The 21,342-nt window shown below is 58.3% G+C and overlaps 1 protein-coding gene across 1 annotated transcript in view; it reads left to right on the forward strand.

The window, feature by feature from the left end:
- LOC138821423 (serine/threonine-protein kinase 10) overlaps positions 1-21,342 on the forward strand; it is a 54,504-nt gene that overhangs the window by 24,214 nt on the left and 8,948 nt on the right. Inside the window, exons 5-15 of the mRNA XM_070013629.1 lie at positions 7,507-7,579; positions 8,410-8,604; positions 8,748-8,829; positions 9,374-9,499; positions 10,513-11,040; positions 11,585-11,715; positions 14,354-14,477; positions 14,807-14,986; positions 18,040-18,132; positions 20,078-20,207; positions 20,812-20,936. Coding sequence (XP_069869730.1) covers positions 7,507-7,579; positions 8,410-8,604; positions 8,748-8,829; positions 9,374-9,499; positions 10,513-11,040; positions 11,585-11,715; positions 14,354-14,477; positions 14,807-14,986; positions 18,040-18,132; positions 20,078-20,207; positions 20,812-20,936 — 1,787 coding nt within the window. The remainder of the gene's footprint in view (positions 1-7,506; positions 7,580-8,409; positions 8,605-8,747; positions 8,830-9,373; positions 9,500-10,512; positions 11,041-11,584; positions 11,716-14,353; positions 14,478-14,806; positions 14,987-18,039; positions 18,133-20,077; positions 20,208-20,811; positions 20,937-21,342) is intronic.

A 21,342-nucleotide genomic window follows, 5' to 3' on the forward strand; every position in this document is an offset into this window, starting at 1 on the left:
TCTCGGCTCAGACCTCAGGGAGGGTGGGACCTGCTCTGGACCCAGCCGGCAGGGACGGGGTGGGCTGCCTCCAGGGCTGTGGCCTGGGGTGCTGGGGTCCCGGGGGCTGTATGTGAGAGGCGTCTCTGTGGCGGACATGGTTGGGGAGGTGCCAGGTATGGGCGTGACCGGGCAGGGGGTGGGAGCAGAGGCGTGGAGATGGCCTGGGAAGAATGACATCAAGCTCAGGGCGTCTGCTGGACTTACCTGTCCAGCATCGCATTGACTGCTGCTGCTGCTGGGGCAGCTCAGGGGTCTGCATGCAGGAGATGGACACTGCCAAGGGAGGCACCCCAGATGCTGCCAGCCGGGGAGCAGTGGCAGTGTGGGTTTCCAGAAGACCATTCAGTCAGGGATAGGGGTGTGAACCGGAGCAGCTGGGACAGGGAGCCAGGGCAGAGGACAGTCAAGTGTGTCCGGTGCATGTGTGTAATGGAGGGGACAGGAGACGGAGCCCCAGGGCCAAGGCCAGGCTAAGTGCAGGGTGGAGGCTGGGCCTGTGGCCGTAACTGTGCTGAGCCCGTGGGCTTCTCACTTCTGGGCTGCTGCCCCTGCCCCACCCCAGATCCCTTGTCCATCCGCAGGGCCCTGGCACGCCGCGCAGGGTCCGGGGTGCCATCAGAGCCGGCTGAGGCAGAGGGGTGCAGGCGCATCAGGTTTCCAGGCTTGGCTACTTGGGAGCCCCAGGGAGCCAGTGAAGGAGCGTTGAGTTCGGAGAGTTGGGTGTGTATTTGGCACACCCCGTAGGTGCCTGGCACACCCTGGAACATTATTCTTTCCTGGTGGGAAGTGCCCAGCCGCGATCCTGAAGACGCCTTTCATCAGACTCGGGTGTCTCTGACACAGGAGGTGAACTCTGCAGCTTCCAGGAGGGACTCCCGAGCTCCGGGCAGAGGTGTCCCTGTCCTGGAGGTCCAGCTGCCCAGCAGGAGCGTGGGGAGCTCCGGGCAGAGGTGTCCCTGTCCTGGAGGTCCAGCTGCCCAGCAGGAGCGTGGGGCGCTCAGTGATAGAGGCGCACCCAGCATCCCCGCAGCTGCAGACTGTGACGCCAGGGTCCCTCGTCCCCACAGCCACCGACGCGCCAGGCAGGAGCCAGGCCTGGCCTCTCCCCCAGAATTCCCCGTTCCTGCCCCCGCACGCGGGGTCTGGGCTCCGCCTCTGTGCAGTTTCCCCTCACCCATGCACGTGGGAGGGCAGGAGAGCAGGTTACTTAATCTCGGCACTTAGGAGATGGGGCCGACCCTTTCCCTGCCCTGCAGGGTCATAGGTGATAGGAGACGCTGTAGAACTCAGACATTTCTCTATGCCGACGGCACACGTGCGTCTCGGCACCTTACAGATTCTCAACAAACGTTACCCTTTGTTTTGTTGTTTGTTTGTTTTTTGCTGGTACAGGATTTGAACTCAGGGCCTTGTGATTATTCAGCTTTCTCATTTGTTTGGCATTTCGCCACTTGAACCATGCCTTCAGCTCGGCTTCTTGCTGGTTATGTTGGAGATGAAGTCTTACGATCTTTTCTGCTCCCGCTGGCTTCAAGCTATGATCCTTTCAGATTTCAATCGCCCAAGCAGCTGGTCTAATAATTTCCTTTTTATAAGATGAAAATGACCTTTAGAAAATTGGGTTCTTAGGCTGGGAAGTTGGCTCAGTGGTAGAGTGCATGCCTCACTTGCATGAGGCCCTGGGTTCTATTCCTCAGCACCACATATGCAGAAAAAGCCAGAAGTGGAGCTGTGGCTCAAGTGGTAGAGAGCTAGCCTTGAGCTGAAGAGCTGAGGGACAGCGCCCAGACCCAGAGTTCAGGCTCCACGACCAACAAAAACACCCCCCCCCGAAAATTGGGTTCTTAGGATGTCCAGTTTCCTAGTCTGTGTTTTTTTTTGTGTGGTACCGGGGCTTGAACTTGGGGGGTCACGGTTTTGCTTGGCTTGCTCACAACTGGCACTACAATGTGAGTCAGACCCTGGCTCTGGTCTGCCTTTTTACCGCTTACTTCCTTTTCTTTTTGGTGGTGCACTCAGAGCATGAGCTCTTCCATCAAGCGACTCCCCAGACCCCAGCCTCCGCTACTTTAATGGATGGTCCCATGTGGTACGTTGTGGCCTTCCCGCATGTGAACCCTGATCCTGCCGGATAACTGGCTTGTGTGTAACCGTGGAGACCACGTTCAGAGCCCTGCCTGCCAGCTGTTTTGAATTGTGCAGCGAAGGCCTGTGCTGAGAAGCATTGGTTTCTCGCACGGGGCCATGTCTGGCCTGGGACCCACCGCTGCCCCCGGGGTGCCCACCCTTCCAGCCTCTGAAACGCTGCTCTGCACCCCACCTGCGAGGTCTTGGGGTGCTTGTCTTTCTGCTCCCAGGTTGTCTACGTAGTATCATGTTCTCGTTTGCTTCACTGTCTGCAATGACTGTATGTCCCCATGTCCTCCTCTCAGAAGTGATTGTTTTTAAGTGAGAGCCTCCATCCTGCTCTCCAGGCGGCACTGCTGTGAAGGGCTGGTGGTGGGTCTCTGAGTCTCCTTCTGTGTCCCACCTGGGGGAGAGAGAGCCCCCGGCTTGACTGAGTCTCCGAATTAGACTGACTGTGGCCAGCGCCTTCCTTCCTGCTCACTCCCCTACTAAGTTCGAAGTTCTATTTCACCACATCCTGGGTTTTACTGCAGAGGAAAAAAGACCAAAACCCCACAAAACCCCAAATACGTTGCTAACTGCATTTCTGTTTTTTAAACCATAAAGCAGTCCGTACGAGCATTTTAAAGGCTAAAAGTTAGCTCATGTGTGCAACCCTGGCTCCTCGGAGGACGAGGGCCGGAGGGTAGAGCTCAGAGCCCGCTGGGGCAGAAAAGCCCATGAGACGCCACTCCACAATAATCATCAAGACGCTGGGCTGGAGGGTGTCGCCAGTGGTAGAGTGCCAGCTAAGCAAGCAAGCAGAGTAAACTCAAGGCTGTGAGTTCAAACCCCACACCAGAAAGAAAAGAAAAAGTGTGTAAAGTAAAAATGTGAGGTCTCTGTGCGCCCCACACCCAGGGAGCGGCTGCCTTTGAGTGTGGCGTGTGGGCCACAGCAGGTGCCTGCCGCACGGCAGACTCATGCTCTGGAGCATGTCCTCTGTGACCTGGATGTCATGTTTGAGGCAGATCACCAGGGAGCGTATCCCAGGGCAGCCTTGTTCTGTTCCTAGGGCTCCCTGCTATTTTACAGCAGAGAGGACCAGTACTCCTCCAACACATCCACAGAGGGTCCAAGGATGCCCTGAGCCCCTGTGTGGGCCACACGCCTGCGCAGCCCACCTCTGTGCGTCGCACACGTGTGTGGACGCTCACCCTGTGTGTGCCACACGCCTGTGCAGCCCACCTCTGTGCGTCCCACACGTGTGTGGACGCTCACCCTGTGTGTGCCACACGCCTGTGCAGCCCACCTCTGTGCGTCGCACACGTGTGTGGACGCTCACCCTGTGTGTGTGGGCCACACGCCTGCGCAGCCCACCTCTGTGCGTAGCACACGTGTGTGGACGCTCACCCTGTGTGTGCCACACGCCTGCGCAGCCCACCTCTGTGCGTCCCACACGTGTGTGGACGCTCACTCCTGAGTGCTCCCGTGCCTGTGTGGATGTCTGCCTGTGTATACCACACACCCACATGGAAGTTCACTTTGTAAGTTAGACACAGTGAGAAGCATGCATCAGGGACTGACATAAAACAGAGCAAGGACAACAGCACAGTGTAACGTATGTGATTTTGCATTTGTGAATACTTTCTAGACCTTCGTATGGTATTTTCACGACACTGGAAGAGGGCGAGGTAGAGCCTCACTGACTGGCCTCCTGCCGTCCCCAGTGTCAGCCAGCTCTAGATGCATGCAGGTCAGCTCAGTGCAGAGCAGGAACAGGAAGTGCCCTTCCCATGGGACCCCCTCCTTCCTGCCGCCTGGCCTGCCTTGTTTCCCTCAATAGACCACAGTGGATGACCCTCATGTCCCCTGGGGCAGCCAACCCCACAGGGACCATGGCGCTCTAGGCAGGGGGCACGGGCCGGGGCTGTCTCTGCGGGGCTGGGGACAGGCCAGGGACAGGCCGGGGGACAGGCCGGGGACAAACTGGGGGACAGGCCAGGGACAGGCCGGGGGACAGGCCGGGGACAGGCCGGGGACAGGTCGGGGACAGGCTGGGGGACAGGCCAGGGACAGGCCGGGGACAGGCTGGGGGACAAGCTGGGGGACAGGCCAGGGACAGGTCGGGGACAGGTCGGGGACAGGCTGGGGGACAGGCCGGGGACAGGTTGGGGGACAGGCCGGGGACAGGCCGGGGGACAGGCCGGGGACAGGCCGGGGACAGGCCGGGGACAGGCCGGGGGACAGGCCGGGGGACAGGTCGGGGACAGGTCGGGGGACAGGTCGGGGACAAGCTGGGGGACAGGTCGGGGACAGGCCGGGGACAGGCCAGGGACAGGTCGGGGACAGGTTGGGGGACAGGCTGGGGGACAGGCCGGGGGACAGGCCGGGGACAGGCCGGGGACAGGTTGGGGGACAGGCCGGGGACAGGTCGGGGACAGGCCGGGGGACAGGTCGGGGACAGGTCGGGGGACAGGCAGGGGGACAGGCCGGGGGACAGGCCGGGGGACAAGCTGGGGACAGGCCGGGGGACAGGCTGGGGACAGGCCGGGGGACAGGCCGGGGGACAGGCTGGGGGACAGGCCGGGGGACAGGTCGGGGACAGGCCGGGGGACAAGCAGGGGACAGGCCGGGGACAGGCCGGGGGACAGGCCGGGGACAGGCCGGGGGACAGGCTGGGGACAGGTCGGGGGACAGGTCGGGGACAGGCCGGGGGACAGGCCAGGGACAGGCCGGGGACAGGCCGGGGGACAGGCCGGGGGACAGGCTGGGGACAGGCCGGGGGGCAGGTCGGGGGACAGGCCGGGGGACAGGCCGGGGGACAGGCCGGGGGACAGGCCGGGGACAGGCCGGGGACAGGTTGGGGGACAAGCTGGGGACACGCCGGGGACAGGCCGGGGACAGGCCGGGGGACAGGCCGGGGACAGGTCGGGGACAGGCCAGGGACAGGCCGGGGACAGGCCGGGGGACACGCCGGGGACAGGCCGGGGACAGGCTGGGGACAGGCCGGGGGACAGGCCGGGGACAGGTCGGGGACAGGCCAGGGACAGGCCGGGGAGCACAGGCCTCTGAGGGCTGGGAGAGTCCCACCTCGGGCTGGGCCTGAAAGGGAAGGACTCTCTGCTCTTTCTGGCATGCCTGCTGGGCTCTCCAGGGAGGCCCTGGGCTTCACTGTGTCATTGTGGAAGCAGGGGTCTCCGTCCTGTTTCTCTCTTCAGAAAGGAGTCTTCGGGGCATGGTGGTGACAGAGCCGTTGGCGGCCCTGAGACTCACCCTGGCCTGAGGGGCTATCCCCGCCCCCAGGAGAGTTCCTGGCTGACGAGTGGTACTGACTGCTGAGTTTTCCAGACACGTGTCCACAGAGCCCTGGCGCATTCCTGCTCAGCGGCCTAGTGGGCTGTGCACACCCCAGCAGCCCCACCTCTTAGTGGGGCTGGGCCTCCTCCCGCCCGCCCCCCTTCCTCCTCTTTCCTCCCTCTCTCCATTTGCCGTCCGTCGCTGCTCCCTTCCTCCCACAGCTATAAGTGGACCACTGTTGCCTGGTCTCTCTGCTTCCCTACTGCACCTTGAGCTGTCGGAGGGCACGGATTCGACTGGTCTCTGTCTTCCCGTGGTGCCGACAGGTGCCGGATGTGCCCGGTGGAAACTGGTTCTGAGCTCAGCGGGGCTGCGGCCTGGCCCGGGTTGCGGAGCGGGGCTGGCTGCAGGGTCAGGCTGTGACGGGTCAGGGAGGGGTCTTGGAGGGTCACTGTTGTTCTGGATGAGCAGACTGTCCTCTTCCAGCCTGTCAGGAAGCATCGGGGACATTTCCCTCCACAGCACCAGGCTCTTCTTGCTGGGGGCTAGGAAGGAAGATGAAAGTATTGAAGGGTAAATCTGATTATTTTTGTTAATCTGGAAACTCCGACACAGCAAAGTTTCAGAATTGAGGAAGTGGAAGGAACCTCTGGTCTGGTTTCCGCAGCCAGGCACAGCCCAGGGGGTGGGGATGAGTCCCGAGGCTCTCCAGTGCTGAGAACCAGGCTTCTCCTTGTCTCCACTTAGCTTGACATATGAGCGAAATCTATGTTGATAAATATATGTTAGTGTCCATGAAAAGGGTAAAATATCTCATGGCATTTTTCTTGTAGTGCTGGGGATTGAACCCAGGAGCTAGGCAAGCAATCTACCACGAAGCTACATCCCTGCCCTTGGGTTTGAGCTCAGGGCTTTTACTTGCCAGACAGGCTCAGCTCCCAGCCAGCCCTTGGTTCTTTTGAGACAGTCTTACTACGTAGCCCAGGCTGATCGTGAACTCACGGTCCTCCCACCATTGTCTCCTAAGTGCTGGGATTACTTGTGCCACTGTACTTCCTGTCTTGTTAGTTTCCTACTTTATTTCTGTGTGTGTGTGTGTGTGTGTGTGTGTGTGTGTTGGGGGAGGCAGAGAGAGGCCTTAAACACTTTTTGGGAAAGGCAGGATATTGTGTATATGGCACATAAAATTTGAAAATTATAGTAAGAAAACATAGCTAAGCAATTCTGGTTAAGATTTGCTACTATTGCCAGATACCAGTGGCTCATGCCTATAATCCTAGCTACTGGAGGCTGAGATCTGAGAATCACAGTTTGAAGCCAGCCCCGGAAGGAAAATCCTTGAGTCTCTTTATCTCTAATTAACTACCAAAAAACTGGAAGTTGAGGTGGGTCTCAAGTGGTAGAGAGCTACCCTAGAGCAATAAAGCTTAGGGACAGTGCCCAGGTCCTGAGTTCAAGCCCCACTTTCTCTCTCTCTCTCTCTCTCTCTCTCTCTCTCTCTCTCTCTCTCTCTCTCTCTCTCTCCCTCTCTCTCACATACACACAAACACACACAAATTTGTTACTGTAAAGGAACTTTGATGAGCATCACTTGAGCCACGCATCACTTCAGGTTTTCTGGTGGTTTATTCGAGATAAGCATCTCACGGCCTTTCCTGCTGGGGCTGGCTTTGAACCAGGATCCTCAGATCTCAGCCTTCTGAGAAGTTAGGATTACAGGCGTGAGCCACCGGCGCCTGGCTCATGGTTATATTTTGGTATTTAGTATCATTTCCTTAATTAGATCACTTCATTTACAATTATTGTATTTGAGTAGGGATGTTTTCAAGGTCCTTGTTGTTTATGACCCGATTGCTTTCCTGAGGACCGTTAGCAGCTTGCACTCAGGTAGGAACGTGCCCATCCCAGGCCAGGTACCACAGACTGCACACTGCCATCTTTTGAATGCTCGCCATTGATGGACAGCGCCTGTTAGTTCTCTGGAATCTGTGACCTTCCCCCCTGCTGTGGATAGAGGTCTGGTCCTCAGATACTTTATCTGAGATTTTTGTCTTCCAGCCGACTTTGGTGTATCTGCCAAGAATCTGAAAACTTTGCAGAAGCGAGATTCCTTCATAGGAACGCCGTACTGGTGAGTTGCATTTCTTCTGGGGGTGGAACAGGGGCCTGAATATCTACGCATCACCCAGGGTGACCTCTGGGTGGTGAGGGGAGAGGCCCTGGGGCAGAGGCCAGCCCCCACTTGGACACATTGCTTGGCTTCCTGATTCCTTACAGTAAACCAGGAAGTAACAACGCCTATTTATAGGTACTGTGGGGATGGGCTGGTGCTCAGGGTGAGCACTCCATTCGTAAGCCCAAGGGAACCCTTAAACCGTGGTCCAGTTGCCGTTTATTTCACATCTCTGTGTTGCACACCAGGTGGCCGCCGGCCAGGGGCTGGGTGGGCCCATGCACAGTGCAGATTCATTTCCACCTCCACAGTGTTGCGACTCCTCCTCTTCCACAGCTGTCCCTTCAAGGAAACAGCTCTGACTCCTCTCACACTTACCTGCTGTTTCGATGTGTTTACGATTGTGGTGGTGCCGTGTCCCTCTTTCTTGCTTGCTTATTGCTCTGTAACTCTTGATTCCTTCCCATCCCTTTCCTGCAGTGCTGTGTGTCCTCCCTGCCTGCCTCCCTTACCCCCTAGGCCTCTGCTTTGGATCGCTGCTGCCGTCTTCTGGCAGGTCTTGGGAATGCCGGCCGGCCATGGCAGGCGCTACCAGGCGAAGACATTCTAAGGAGGACGGTGGGACGTCACGTAATTGGGATCATGGCTCAGGAGGGCCCTCAGCCCTCATCTGGGCTGGTGGTGTCCTGGGCCCCTGAGTCTCTGAGACACACCATCGGGAGCCTGATTCCTAGCTCCGTGTTGTGCTGTCCCTCGGCTTAGCCCTGTGTTGTCGCTTGGTGGCTCAGGATGGCTCCTGAGGTGGTGCTGTGTGAGACCATGAAGGACACGCCGTATGACTACAAGGCTGACATCTGGTCCCTGGGCATCACGCTGATTGAGATGGCACAGATCGAGCCCCCACACCATGAGCTCAACCCCATGCGGGTGCTGCTCAAGATCGCCAAGTCGGATCCTCCCACGCTGCTCACGCCCTCCAAGTGGTGAGGAGACTCGGCATGGGCACTGGGGCACGGGCACCGGCACTGCAGGGCACGAGTCCTTGGTGGTGTCCCTGGGGCTGCCAGCTACAGCAGGGGCGTCAGCACCGCCCCCAGCCTGAAGTCACCACGGATCCCATCCTCAGGTCCTCGGAGTTCCGGGACTTCCTGAAGACAGCGCTAGACAAGAATCCTGAAACCCGGCCCAGTGCTGCTCAGTTGCTGGAGGTGAGGGACCCTGTCCTGGCCCCTGTGCCCGCCCAGCAGGGCCCCTGCAGGGTAACGGCGGGCAGGCTGGGCTGGGCTGTGCAGGCTCGAGCCGGGGCCTCGGCTTTACCTGGGTCCAGCAGGGGCAGGGGGCTGGGCTCTCCCTGGGTGGACTCCGGTGGACCAGCCCAGCCGGCAGCAGCCTTGTGGGCGGCCGACCACTTGACTGTGCCCCTGGGAGGGGTGGCCCGCTTCAGGAAGCTTTTGGAGTAGCGCTGTGCATTCCCTCCTTTCCTCACCAAGCTGGGGCTCACTTGAGGCCGCCGTGGCCTTTTCTGTTGGGTGGGAGGGGTTGCCTCCCCCAGCTCCCCTGAGGGGTGCCGACCCCCCCGATCCCTGGCTCCTTCCTCCCCCGACCCCTGGGGTGCTGACCCCTGGCTCCTTACTCCCCCGACCCCTGGGGTGCTGACCCCTGGCTCCTTCCTCCCCCGACCCCTGGGGTGCTGACCCCTGGCCCCTTCCACCCCGCCCCCCGGGGTGCCGACCAGGTGTGTCTTGCCCCTAGCACCCCTTTGTCAGCACTGTCACCAGTAACAAGGCTCTGCGGGAGCTGGTGGCCGAGGCCAAGGCGGAGGTGATGGAGGAGATCGAGGACAACGGGGAAGAGGAGGGCGCAGTGGACACCACGTCTGTGAGTGTGGGAAGCCAGGGTGGGGCGGGGGAGGGAGGCTGGGGCTCTCTCCCCCTGCCCCACGTGGAGGTCACGTGAGGGGCCTGCAGGAGGGCCTGGCTGAGGCGTGGGGGCGGCGAGCCCATGCGGAGTGTTTCAGAGTCCAGATTTTCACATAAAACCACCTGCTGCCCGCCCTCACCTCCAGCCCCAGTGTTCAGAACCCTCCGCTCCTCCCGGGGTTCAGAGCCCTCCGCTCCTCCCGGGGTTCAGAGCCCTCCGCTCCTCCCAGGGTTCAGAGCCCTCCGCTCCTCCCGGGGTTCAGAGCCCTCCGCTCCTCCCGGGGTTCAGAGCCCTCCGCTCCTCCCGGGGTTCAGAGCCCTCCGCTCCTCCCGGGGTTCAGAGCCCTCCGCTCCTCCCGGGGTTCAGAGCCCTCCGCTCCTCCCGGGGTTCAGAGCCCTCCGCTCCTCCCGGGGTTCAGAGCCCTCCGCTCTTCCCGGTGTGGCTCACACAGGGGTTTTCGGAGGCAGCAGGCTAAGAGGCTGTGCCAGCTGCCCCATCTGCTGCTGGGCACGGGAGCGGAGTCTCTGCATGTTTGTACTTCTGCGACCCAGTGTGAAAGGCATGGGTAGGATTGCCAGCCAAGGCTGGCCCCAGGCAAAGAACACCAGACCTGACCTGAAAGCAAGAGAGGCGGGGGGGGGGGGTGACTCAGGTTAGCAGAGCGCCTGCCCCCCTGCAAACCAGACCCCAGAAAGAGAGCTGCTGGCCATGAAATCACATGGCAGTCCAGATTTCCAAGCTGGAGCAAGATGGCTGCTGAGCCATCCTTCCGGCTCCCCTCCCAGGAGGGCAGCAGTAGCCTAGAGAAGCTGCGGCTAGACTGGCAGGGGCTTCTCGGGCCTCGCCCTGGGTGCATCTTCATAATGAGGTGGTAGTGGTGGCGAGAACAGCGGCAAGGAGACCCCTACTCCCCTCCCCTAGCACCACACCCACACGGCTCGCTGTCTGACTTGGCCGTGTCTCTTCTTTAGACCCTGGGGAGCCACACTCAGGACTCTTCTGAGCCAGGCCGGCTGAGCTCACATGCCCACCAGCTTCTCCAGGAGCCGTCTGTCCCACGGCCGTCCAGCCAGGCTCAGGATGGGGTGTCTGTTGCCCACAACCAGCCCTCTGGGGATGGGTGCCCGCAAGCCAGCAGCCCTCCCGATGTGGCCCCTGCAAATGACAATGGCCTGCCAGTGCCTGTGTCCCTCCGGAAGCCCCGGCCCGTGTCCATGGATGCCAGAATTCAGGTGGCAGAGGAAAAGCAAATGCCTGAGGATCAGAGTCCTGCAGCCACCAGGTCCCAGAAGGCCAACCATGACCGGCTCAGCCCAAGCCGGCCTAGCAGCAGTGCCTTGGAGTCCCTCTGTGGCGAGAAGCTGGCCAACGGCATCCCGGAGCTCCCGGCCCCCACGGGCCCGGGCCCTTCCCAGCCGGCCTCGGACAGCGTGGACTGCAGCGCCTCCCTGTCTGCTGACCTGTCCCTGAACAGAGAGACGGGCTCCCTGTCCCTCAAGGTAACCTCATTTGGCTGTGCTTCCTAGACCCTGTCCTGCCTCTCTCTGCCTGTAGACTCTGTGTGTACAACATTTTCTTTTTGTAAATATGGTGGACTCGCCTGGAGCAGTCTCTCCCCGGCTTTTCTCCGGGGAGCGGCTGCGGTGAGGGGGCGATGCATGATGTCCTGGTGAGCAGAAGTCTGTCTCTTCAGGGATGGGGCCTGTGGCCAGGGCAGTGCTCAGCCCTCAAGGCAGGGCTGCAGCAGAGTGGGCTTTTTTCCCTTGAGCGCCACACCCTCCTGCCTTCCTTACAGCCGGCTGGCAGCTGGTCCCTGCCAAGTGGAGCCTGCACCTGTGCATCTGAACACTGAGGGTTCAGACTTGGGCTCAGGAGCAAGGAGACTGGTCCCAAGGGAGGTCTCCACCCAGTGAGGGGGAAGCTCAGCTCACACCTTGACCCTCCTGCCCCTACTCCCTGGAGGGCTGCAGGCTTCACCTTGTGTCATCCATGGAGGGTAGGCCGAAGTACTGAGTTTTGGCACTTTATGTGTTCCCTGGCCAGGACTCAAGGCTGCACAACAAAACCCTGAAGCGAACACGCAAATTTGTGGTGGATGGCGTAGAGGTGAGCATTACCACCTCCAAGATCATCAGTGAAGATGAGAAGAAGGACGAGGAGATGAGATTTCTCAGGCAAGTTCAGGAAGGACCACTGATGGTAGTAATGGTGGGGATGTACTGAGAGGGGTGGGTACTTGTCTGGGTGAGGGATGGGTACTCACTGGGATGAGGGATAGGTACTCACTGGGGTGAGGGGTGGGTACTCATCGGGATGAGGGGTAGGTACTCACTGGGATGAGGGGTGGGTACTCACTGGGATGAGGGGTGGGTACTCGTCTGGATGAGGGGTGGGTACTCACTGGGATGAGGGGTAGGTACTCACTGGGATGAGGGGTAGGTACTCACTGGGATGAGGGGTGAGTACTCACTGGGATGAGGGGAGGGTGCTCGTCTGGATGAGGGTGAGTACTCATCGGGATGAGGGGTGGGTACTCATTGGGATGAGGGTGAGTACTCATCGGGATGAGAGGTGGGTACTCATCGGGATGAGGGGTGAGTACTCATCGGGATGAGGGGTGGGTACTCACTGGGATGAGGGGTGGGTACTCACTGGGATGAGGGGTGGGTACTCATCGGGATGAGGGGTAGGTACTCATCGGGATGAGGGGTGGGTACTCATCGGGATGAGGGATGGGTACTCACTGGGATGAGGGGTGGGTACTCATCGGGATGAGGGGTGGGTACTCGTCAGGATGAGGGGTGGGTACTCACTGGGATGAGGGGTGGGTACTTGTCTGGATGAGGGGTGGGTACTCATCGGGATGAGGGGTGGGTACTCACTGGGATGAGGGATGGGTACTCACTGGGATGAGGGGTGAGTACTCACTGGGATGAGGGGTGAGTACTCACTGGGATGAGGGGTGGGTACTCACTGGGATGAGGGGTGAGTACTCACTGGGATGAGGGGTGAGTACTCACTGGGATGAGGGAAGGGTGCTCGTCTGGATGAGGGTGAGTACTCATCAGGATGAGGGGTGGGTACTCATTGGGATGAGGGTGAGTACTCATCGGGATGAGAGGTGGGTACTCATCGGGATGAGGGGTGAGTACTCATCGGGATGAGGGGTGGGTACTCATCGGGATGAGGGATGGGTACTCACTGGGATGAGGGGTGAGTACTCACTGGGATGAGGGATGGGTACTCACTGGGATGAGGGGTGGGTACTCACTGGGATGAGGGGTGAGTACTCACTGGGATGAGGGATGGGTACTCACTGGGATGAGGGGTGGGTACTCGTCGGGATGAGGGGTGGGTACTCGTCGGGATGAGGGGTGGGTACTCACTGGGATGAGGGGTGGGTACTCGTCGGGATGAGGGGTGGGTACTCACTGGGATGAGGGATGGTTACTCGTCTGGATGAGGGGTGGGTACTCACTGGGATGAGGGGTGGGTATTCGTTGGGATGAGGGGTGGGTACTCACTGGGATGAGGGATGGTTACTCGTCTGGATGAGGGGTGGGTACTCACTGGGATGAGGGGTGGGTATTCGTTGGGATGAGGGGTGGGTACTCACTGGGATGAGGGATGGTTACTCGTCTGGATGAGGGGTGGGTACTCACTGGGATGAGGGGTGGGTACTCGTCTGGATGAGGGGTGGGTACTCATCGGGATGAGGGGTGGGTACTCACTGGGATGAGGGATGGTTACTCGTCTGGATGAGGGGTGGGTACTCACTGGGATGAGGGGTGGGTACTCACTGGGATGAGGGGTGGGTACTCGTCTGGATGAGGGGTGGGTATTCATCCGGATGAGGGGTGGGTACTCGTCTGGATGAGGGTGAGTACTCATCAGGGTGAGAAGGATGGGGTACTGTGTCTTCTACAGTATTAAGTGGGGAACCTGCTTGAGAATCTGTACTTCCTCATCTCTCCACCTGTCTACCTGCCCAGCGGTCTGTTATCTGTTCCTTCATCTGCTCGTCTACCCACCAACCCATCTATTTATCTCTCCATTCATACACACCCCCAGTGACCCACCACGGGTATACTACCTATCAATCCTTACTCCATCCATCCATCCGCCCACCTATGTATCCATCTACCTACGCATGCTGGTATCACCCACTGACCCACTCACCTATCCATCCAATCACCCGTTCATCTACCATCTGTCCATCCATTTATATACCCAACTATCCACCCGTCCATCCATCATGCATCCACTCCTCTGTCCATCTACCAGTCATCCAACCCCGCCATGCTTACCTCTTTCCTCCATCTACGTACTCACCACAGACGGTGGCTCAGATAAACTGTCTGGTAAAACTTAACCTGATTGGCCAACATACAATACACAAGACATTCTTGGTTGTGCTGTACTCTGTGAAGGAAGTGAGGGGTTTCGCCTGTACAGTGGTGAGTGCTGGGGCTGGGAGGAGGAGCGGCCATAGGCCCTGGGGTGACCGCTAGTTTTGTTTCAGGGAAGTTGCTGGCACCCTGGGGTGACCACTGCAGTGCTTTTTGTCTCATGGCCTGCACCTCTTTTGCTGGTTAGAATATTCCATCTTTTCTTCCTGAAGATCTGTAAGCACTCTTTGTATTTTGAATGTCGGTGCCGAATGCAGCCTGAGGCATTGACTTGTAACCACAGCTCGTCTTTGCCAAAGACTTGCCCGGCTTCGCCTTGGCCCAGCCCTCAGTGCTGTGCGCCGTGAACGCGGTCCCTCTGAGGCCACTTTCTCACTGGGAAATATTCCCATCCAACCTTCAGGCGCCAGGAACTTCGAGAGCTCCGGCTCCTCCAGAAGGAGGAGCACAGGAACCAGGCGCAACTGTGCAGCAAGCATGAGCTGCAGCTGGAGCAGATGCACAAGCGCTTTGAACAAGAAACCACCGTGAGTGTGAGCGGACGGGACCAGAGGGCTCTCGAGGGGTCTGGGGACAGCTCACAATGTTTGCCCAATTACTGTTGCTTTCCAAAAGCACAGAGATTCCCCTCTACAGAGAAAGTCACCCTGTGGACACAGTGCAACACCCCTCTAAGGTTGATGGTCTGCTTTCCCTTTTGCAGATGGAAATAAAATAGAGTCTCAGGGATTTTAAGCGACTTGGCCTAGGTCACACAGCAGAGAGGTCTTGGAGCTGGAATTCAAACCCGCTTCTGAGCACAACCTCAGGTTTAGAGAGCCTTTGCCGAGTTGCTCTGAACTGTTGCTTCTTCTAGACCAAGAAGAAGTTTTTTGACACTGAGCTGGAGAACTTGGAGCGTCAGCAAAAGCAGCAGGTGGAAAAGATGGAGCAAGACCACTCTGTGCGCCGCCGGGAGGAAGCCAAGCGGATCCGCCTGGAGCAGGACCGGGACTATGCCAGATTTCAGGAGCAGCTCAAACTCATGAAGAAGGAGGTGACTGAGGGCTGGCGGGGTGTTGGGCACTGCGGGTTCAGCCTCACTTCACAGCAGAGGGTCTGGGAGCTGCTCAGAGCAGCACGGCTACACCTCTGTGCATTCTCAGCTTCTTCAGCTGTGCTGGCTTTGTACCCAGCCAGGCCCTGGCATGGGGCGTGGGGAGGGCCCTTTTACCTTCTTGCAGTGTGGCACCGAGTGAAAGCAGAAGGAAGGGAGGGGTAGTGGTGGCCCTTCACACTGGAGAGGCTGTTAGCACACAGGATGTGGGCACACACACAGTAACCCCTAAGCCCTGTCCTCCCCTCCCCACCCTGCCTGCAAGGGGAAGTGTCAGGGCAGTGGGTGGAGGGAGAGCTCAGCCTGCCCTGAACGGGGTAGCCCTTGCCTCCCTTGTGAGGGGCTGGAGGGTGTGCCTTCATTTTGGGATACCCTTTCTTAGGAGAGTTAGGGGAGGACAAGCAAGCAGGAACAGCAGCCTCAGTCTCAAGTTGAGGACAGGATGAGCGGCCCTGCTGGACCGCAGGCCTGGCCTGGCCCACTGTGGGTGTGGGAGGGCCACAGGCAGCAGCCTCTAGAGCCCTGTCTGAGCAGAGCCAGCACGGGACAAGTGAGGGACCCGTCCACAGAGAAGGGACCGCAGCGAGCTCAGTCGCCAAACAGTGACGTGCAGCATTTAAAAGTAAAAACGAGGGGAAGGACTCCATGAGTCAGCTCCTGGAACAAGGGTGGTATTCAACAGGGCTGGGCAGCGCGAGGCAGCGCTCTGACTGTCCTGCTTGCTTCGTTGTTGCTCTGAGAAGATGCCTAAGAATCACTTGGAGAATCACCTGCTCAACCCGTACTTGAGCAGAGCTTGATGGGGCAGGAGTCTGCGGCAGAGGGCTCCCCTCAGGGCGGACAGGAAGTGAGGGCTCCCCTCAGGGCGGACCGGAAGTGAGGGTCCCCTCAGGGCGGACAGGAAGTGAGGGCTCCCCTCAGGGCGGACCGGAAGTGAGGGCCCCCCCTCAGGGCGGACAGGAAGTGAGGGCTCCCCTCAGGGCGGACAGGAAGTGAGGGCCCCCCCTCAGGGCGGACAGGAAGTGAGGGTTCCCCTCAGGGTGGACAGGAAGTGAAGGGCCCCCCCATGGCCGACAGGAAGTGATGGGCTCCCCTCATGGTAGACAGGAAGTGATGGGCTCCCCTCATGGTGGACAGGAAGTGAGGGTTCCCCTCAGGGCGGACAGGAAGTGAGGGCTCCCCTCAGGGCGGACGGGAAGTGCAGGGCCCCCCCATGGCCGACAGGAAGTGAGGGTTCCCCTCAGGGTGGACAGGAAGTGAGGGTTCCCCTCAGGGTGGACAGGAAGTGAGGGTTCCCCTCAGGGTGGACAGGAAGTGAAGGGCCCCCCCATGGCCGACAGGAAGTGATGGGCTCCCCTCATGGTAGACAGGAAGTGATGGGCTCCCCTCATGGTGGACAGGAAGTGAGAGTTCCCCTCAGGGCGGACAGGAAGTGAGGGCTCCCCTCAGGGCGGACGGGAAGTGCAGGGCCCCCCCATGGCCGACAGGAAGTGATGGGCAGTAACAGGAGGGGAAGAGTAAGAAGCAGCCTCCAACCAGGCAGGAAGTTCCATCACTTCCAGATAGTTTAGTTTACCCACATTTTGAATCCATCAGTGAATTCAACCATTCATCAGATCAGAGCCCTCATGATCTAACCATCTCTGAGATTGTGCTTTATTGATCTCCTCCAAATCTCTCCGTCCAAACAACCTGACCATCATTATTAACTGTCAGTGAGTATACTTAAAATGCTAGTGCTTGCTCACACGTTTTGCATGCATCAGACTGATGTCAGTGTCTGTCTCGGTGACTGAGTTTGGGGCATGCTCCTCACGCTCCTGCCTCACCCACAGACAGAGGAAGAGTTGTGCTCGGAGCACGCGGGGTGGGGGGAGCTGGCCCTCAGCATGGCATAGGATTAGGAGCCAGGCCTGGCGCGTGCCAACAGCATGGGTTTCCCTGAGTCCTGTCTGGCTGAGTGTCTGCATGTGTGCTTCTGTGCTGGTGCCAGGCGTTCTGTAGTGAACAGAAGGCAAGAAGGGAACTCAAGTCCAAGACAGCCAAAAGACAAAAGACAAGTACACTATCGAATACCTAAAACAGTTGCATACGTGCTGTGAATGCCAACTGCCCTGCTAACTAGAGACGATACAGACAGAGCCGCGTTTCCTTGGTCTGGAAGGTGTTCTAGCTGATATTTAAGCTGAGCCCAGAGAATGTTCCCACAGAGTGGAAAGAACTTAGACTGAAGTTATTTAGGAGAGCCCAAAAATGGTGTGACAGAGACCTGGAGGGTGAGGAGATATCAACAGATGACGCTGGAAGCAGACCAAGCAGAGGAGAGGCCAGGGCCAGGGCCAGGGATTGGCATCCATCCCTCACAGTTCTGTGCCTTCGGTGAGGTGCACATCAGGTTCTAGATGCAGCGTCTGTCCCAGGGTAATGCACAGTGGTGCTGGTTTCCCACCACGTTCACCCTGGGTGTTTGCAGAAGGAATTGTGAGGAGAGAGGAGGGGGTGCTGCCAGGGCCCATGGAGCCATGTCCTTTGCCATCCTGACAGAAAGCAGATTTTCTTCCAAGGACTCCAGGGACAGCTTGTGTCTGTCACTGATTCCGGGCAGTGTGGAGGTGGTACAAAGGCTCTGCTCACACGACACCTTCTCTCATTCATTCATTCATCATTAATTTATTTTTGGGCTGGGCATAGAATTCAGCATGCTAGACAAGTGCTTGTCTCTGAGACACCCACCCACCCCGACATAGTACTCAAGTTTTCCCTTATTTTGGGGTGTTTTTCTTCAGAATTTTCATGGAAGGGAAAGTGCTGAAAAGCACTGAAGGAAGCCCAGGTTCTGGGACCAGAAGAAGGGGATGGAAATGAGATAGCCCAAAGATGCCCCCGTCCAGGGTGGGAAGTTTAGAAAGGAGTGGCAGACAGCCCTGGGGGACGGTGGCCGGTGGAGGCTCCTGGGACTGCTGACCCTGCTGCTTCTGCTGTCCCTGCTGCAGGTGAAGAGTGAGGTGGAGAAGCTTCCCCGGCAGCAGCGGAAGGAGAGCATGAAGCAGAAGATGGAGGAGCACACACAGAAAAAGCAGCTGCTGGTGAGTCCCCAGCCCTGGGGTGGTGAGAAGGGGTCTGGCTGGAGCCCCAGACTTGAGGCCTTGAGTGACGTGAGGCCTATGCAGAGGTCCATCCCTTGTTCTGAACGCCCAGGAGCAGCTCACCCTTCAAGTCCCACCTGCCTCACCTCTCCACGCAGCCTTCTCTGATTCCTTCCACTCCCACTGGAGGTGGACGCCCTGTGTCTTTGCCTCTCAGGGATGACAGGTGTATGCCGCTGTACACGGCTGTTGATTGATGTGAGGGTTGCATTAACTTTTGCCTGGGTGCTACCTGAGTGGCCGGGTTTACAGATGTGTGCTGCCATGTCTGGCCCTCTATGCCCTTCATGTGAGGCACCTAATCTTTTTTTAAGCTTAATTTTATTTTCTTGCTAGTTTGGAAAGGTAAACACAGGCACGAGTGGCTTTCCCCAAGCAGCTTGGAAGGCTGGGATTGTTGGGACTCAGGCCAGCAGGAGAATGTTCTCAAGACTTTGAGAAGAACTGGATGTATTAGTAGCATACGCAGCTCTCTCCAAGCCCCACAGCCAGGCAGGAAGTGAGACCCTATGTGAAAAAATAGTGGGGAAAAGTGCGGGCTGGGTGGGGCTTATTGGTACAAGTGCCTACTTAGCAAGCACAAGGCCGGTGGCCCAGGCCTGTGGCCTGCCACTCAGGAGACTGAGCTCTGCTTATCACGGATCACAGTTCAAAGCCAGCTCAACAGGAAAGTCCATGAGACTCTTATCTCCAATTAATCACCAAAATAGCCAGAAATGGAGCTGTGGCTCACGTGGTAGAGTGCCAGCCTTCGGCACGCGTGCACACATGTACACACACACACACACACACACACACACACACACACACCTCAGGGACAGTAACCAGGTCCTGAGTTCAAGTCCCAGGACTGGCAAAAAAAAACCTACAAGGCAAAAAACAGAACAAAACAATAAAAAAAATTAGACTGGATCTCTAGACAAAGAAGTGCCATATGTTCAAGGAAAGGGAAATGCGCATTGCCGTGATTTGATAACTGTGACCTGTTGACAGGTGAAGAATGGCCAGAACATATTCCATAAATGTACAATTGTTGTCCATTAAAATAAAAAGTGGACGGTAGTAGTTAAAGGTGGACGATGAACTCCACCTGCCCTCGTACCTACTCACGGCCACTCAGTCCCTCTCTGGCCCCACTGGATTCTTCTAACTCAAATCCCAGATACCACAGCACCCTGTATCTATAAACACCTCTTTCATCATAGGTACAACCGGTACGACAAGATTGTGCCTTCGCTGGGAACTGGGGCAGATGCTCTGTTGTGAGTGTGCGCTTTGCACGTGCAGATGCTGGCTTCACTCTTCAGCACTCAAAAAATTAACAGTGATGCCTGAATCACTTTTTTTTTGCCAGTCCTGGGCCTTGAACTCTGGGCCTGGGTGCTGTCCTTGAGCCTCTTTGTGCTCAAGGCTTGCACTCTACGACTTGAGCTACACTTCCATTTCCAGCTTTTTCTGAGTTTATTGGAGAAGAGTCTCATGGACTTTCCTGTCTGGGCTGGCTTTGAACTATGATCCTCAGATCTCAGCCTCCTGAGTAGCTAGGATGACTGGCCTGAGCCACTGGTGCTAGGCTTTGAGTAACATTTTTGCATTCTAGTCAGCACACACATTTGTACTTCTCAAAACTCTTCCCACAATCCTCATTCCTTCCTTACCTCCTCTCCCTCCTTCTTTTTCCTCCTTCCTTCCCTCCCCCCATTTGATTCCAGGTTCAAGTAAAGCCCATCTGTTGCACTGGCCACTGTGACTTGGTATCTTGAGACATTTTCTTCTTCGTTTTCCACATTTTCTTCTCTAGCCATGCTGACCTTTCTCCTGTGACAGGAATAAACACTGTTTTCCAGGCTGACTCTGAGTAAGTCTGTCTCCCCCCGCCCCCCAGGACCGGGACTTTGTTGCCAAGCAGAAGGAGGACCTGGAGCTGGCCATGAAGAAGCTGACGGTGGAGAACAGGCGGGAGATCTGCGACAAGGAGCGCGAGTGCCTCAGCAGGAAGCAGGAGCTCCTTCGAGGTGGGCCTGGCGTCACCGAAGGAGCACTGGAGCTGGGTGGGCGAGGAAGGCCTGGCGTCACCGAAGGAGCGCTGGGGCTGGGTGGGCGAGGAAGGCCTGGCGTCACCGAAGGAGCGCTGGAGCTGGGTGGGTGAGGAGGCCTGGTGTCACCGAAGGAGCGCTGGAGCTGGGTGGGCGAGGAAGGCCTGATCCTCTCCACCTTGAGTACACACCCTTCCTGGTGAGACAGGCAAGCAGACTCCCTGGAGTCAGGACTGAGGCGAGGGTACTGGTTACGTAGTTCCCATGTCAAGGCAAAGTGGGAAAGGGAGAGGCTGAGTAGCATGGATCGGTTAACAGGTCACAGAGATGTTGTTGACAGCCTGGCCCAAAACTGTCAGGTGGGACCCCTGCTAAGGCTCAAAGAGTTCTCTGGTCGACTGATGGTCTGTTCCGGCTGCTGTGGTGCAAACCATAGACCATGTATGTGGCTTGGGAGCAAGTTCTAGGGGCCGCCAGGGCCCGGGCTGTCCTTGCTGAGGGTGCGTTTCTCGGTGTCACCAGGGCGGGAGGGGAGGGGAGGGGAGGACCTGCCTGCTCTCACGGCGCTGGTGCGCCCTCACAGACCGGGAGGCAGCCCTGTGGGAGATGGAGGAGCACCAGCTGCAGGAGAGACACCAGTTGGTGAAGCAGCAGCTCAAAGACCAGTACTTCCTGCAGCGGCACGAGCTGCTGCGCAAGCATGAGAAGGTGGGGCTCTACTGTGTGCTGCGCGGGGGGGGGGGGGGGGGGAGGCCCCACTGTGACGGGGAGGGGAGGGGGAGGCCTCACTGTCAGGGGAGGGGAGGGGGCCCCCCTGGGCCGCAGGGGCCTTGTGGAGAGCCAGGAGCTGCTGTGGCCACAGAGATGCCCCAGGATGTTCTCTGGGAAAGTTCTGCTGAAGCCATGGGGCCTAGAAATTGGAGCAAGCCAGCATGGGGAGCTGGGCACCTGGTCCAGTCCCCCTGTGCTTCCCTTCCCCTTTGTCCTCCTGGCCTCCATCTTTCTGTGCCTCTTCCTTCGCATCCCCCGAGAAGACTCCCCGCCCCACATCTGCTGGGCGGCCTTCCTGTGCTCCCAGCGAGGACCAGCCTGTGGGCCGGATCGCCCTCTCTGT

Source organism: Dipodomys merriami, unplaced genomic scaffold (assembly GCF_024711535.1).
Source record: "Dipodomys merriami isolate MVZ:Mamm:240054 unplaced genomic scaffold, mDipMer1.0.p SCAF_915, whole genome shotgun sequence".
NCBI classification, from domain to species: Eukaryota; Metazoa; Chordata; class Mammalia; order Rodentia; family Heteromyidae; genus Dipodomys; species Dipodomys merriami.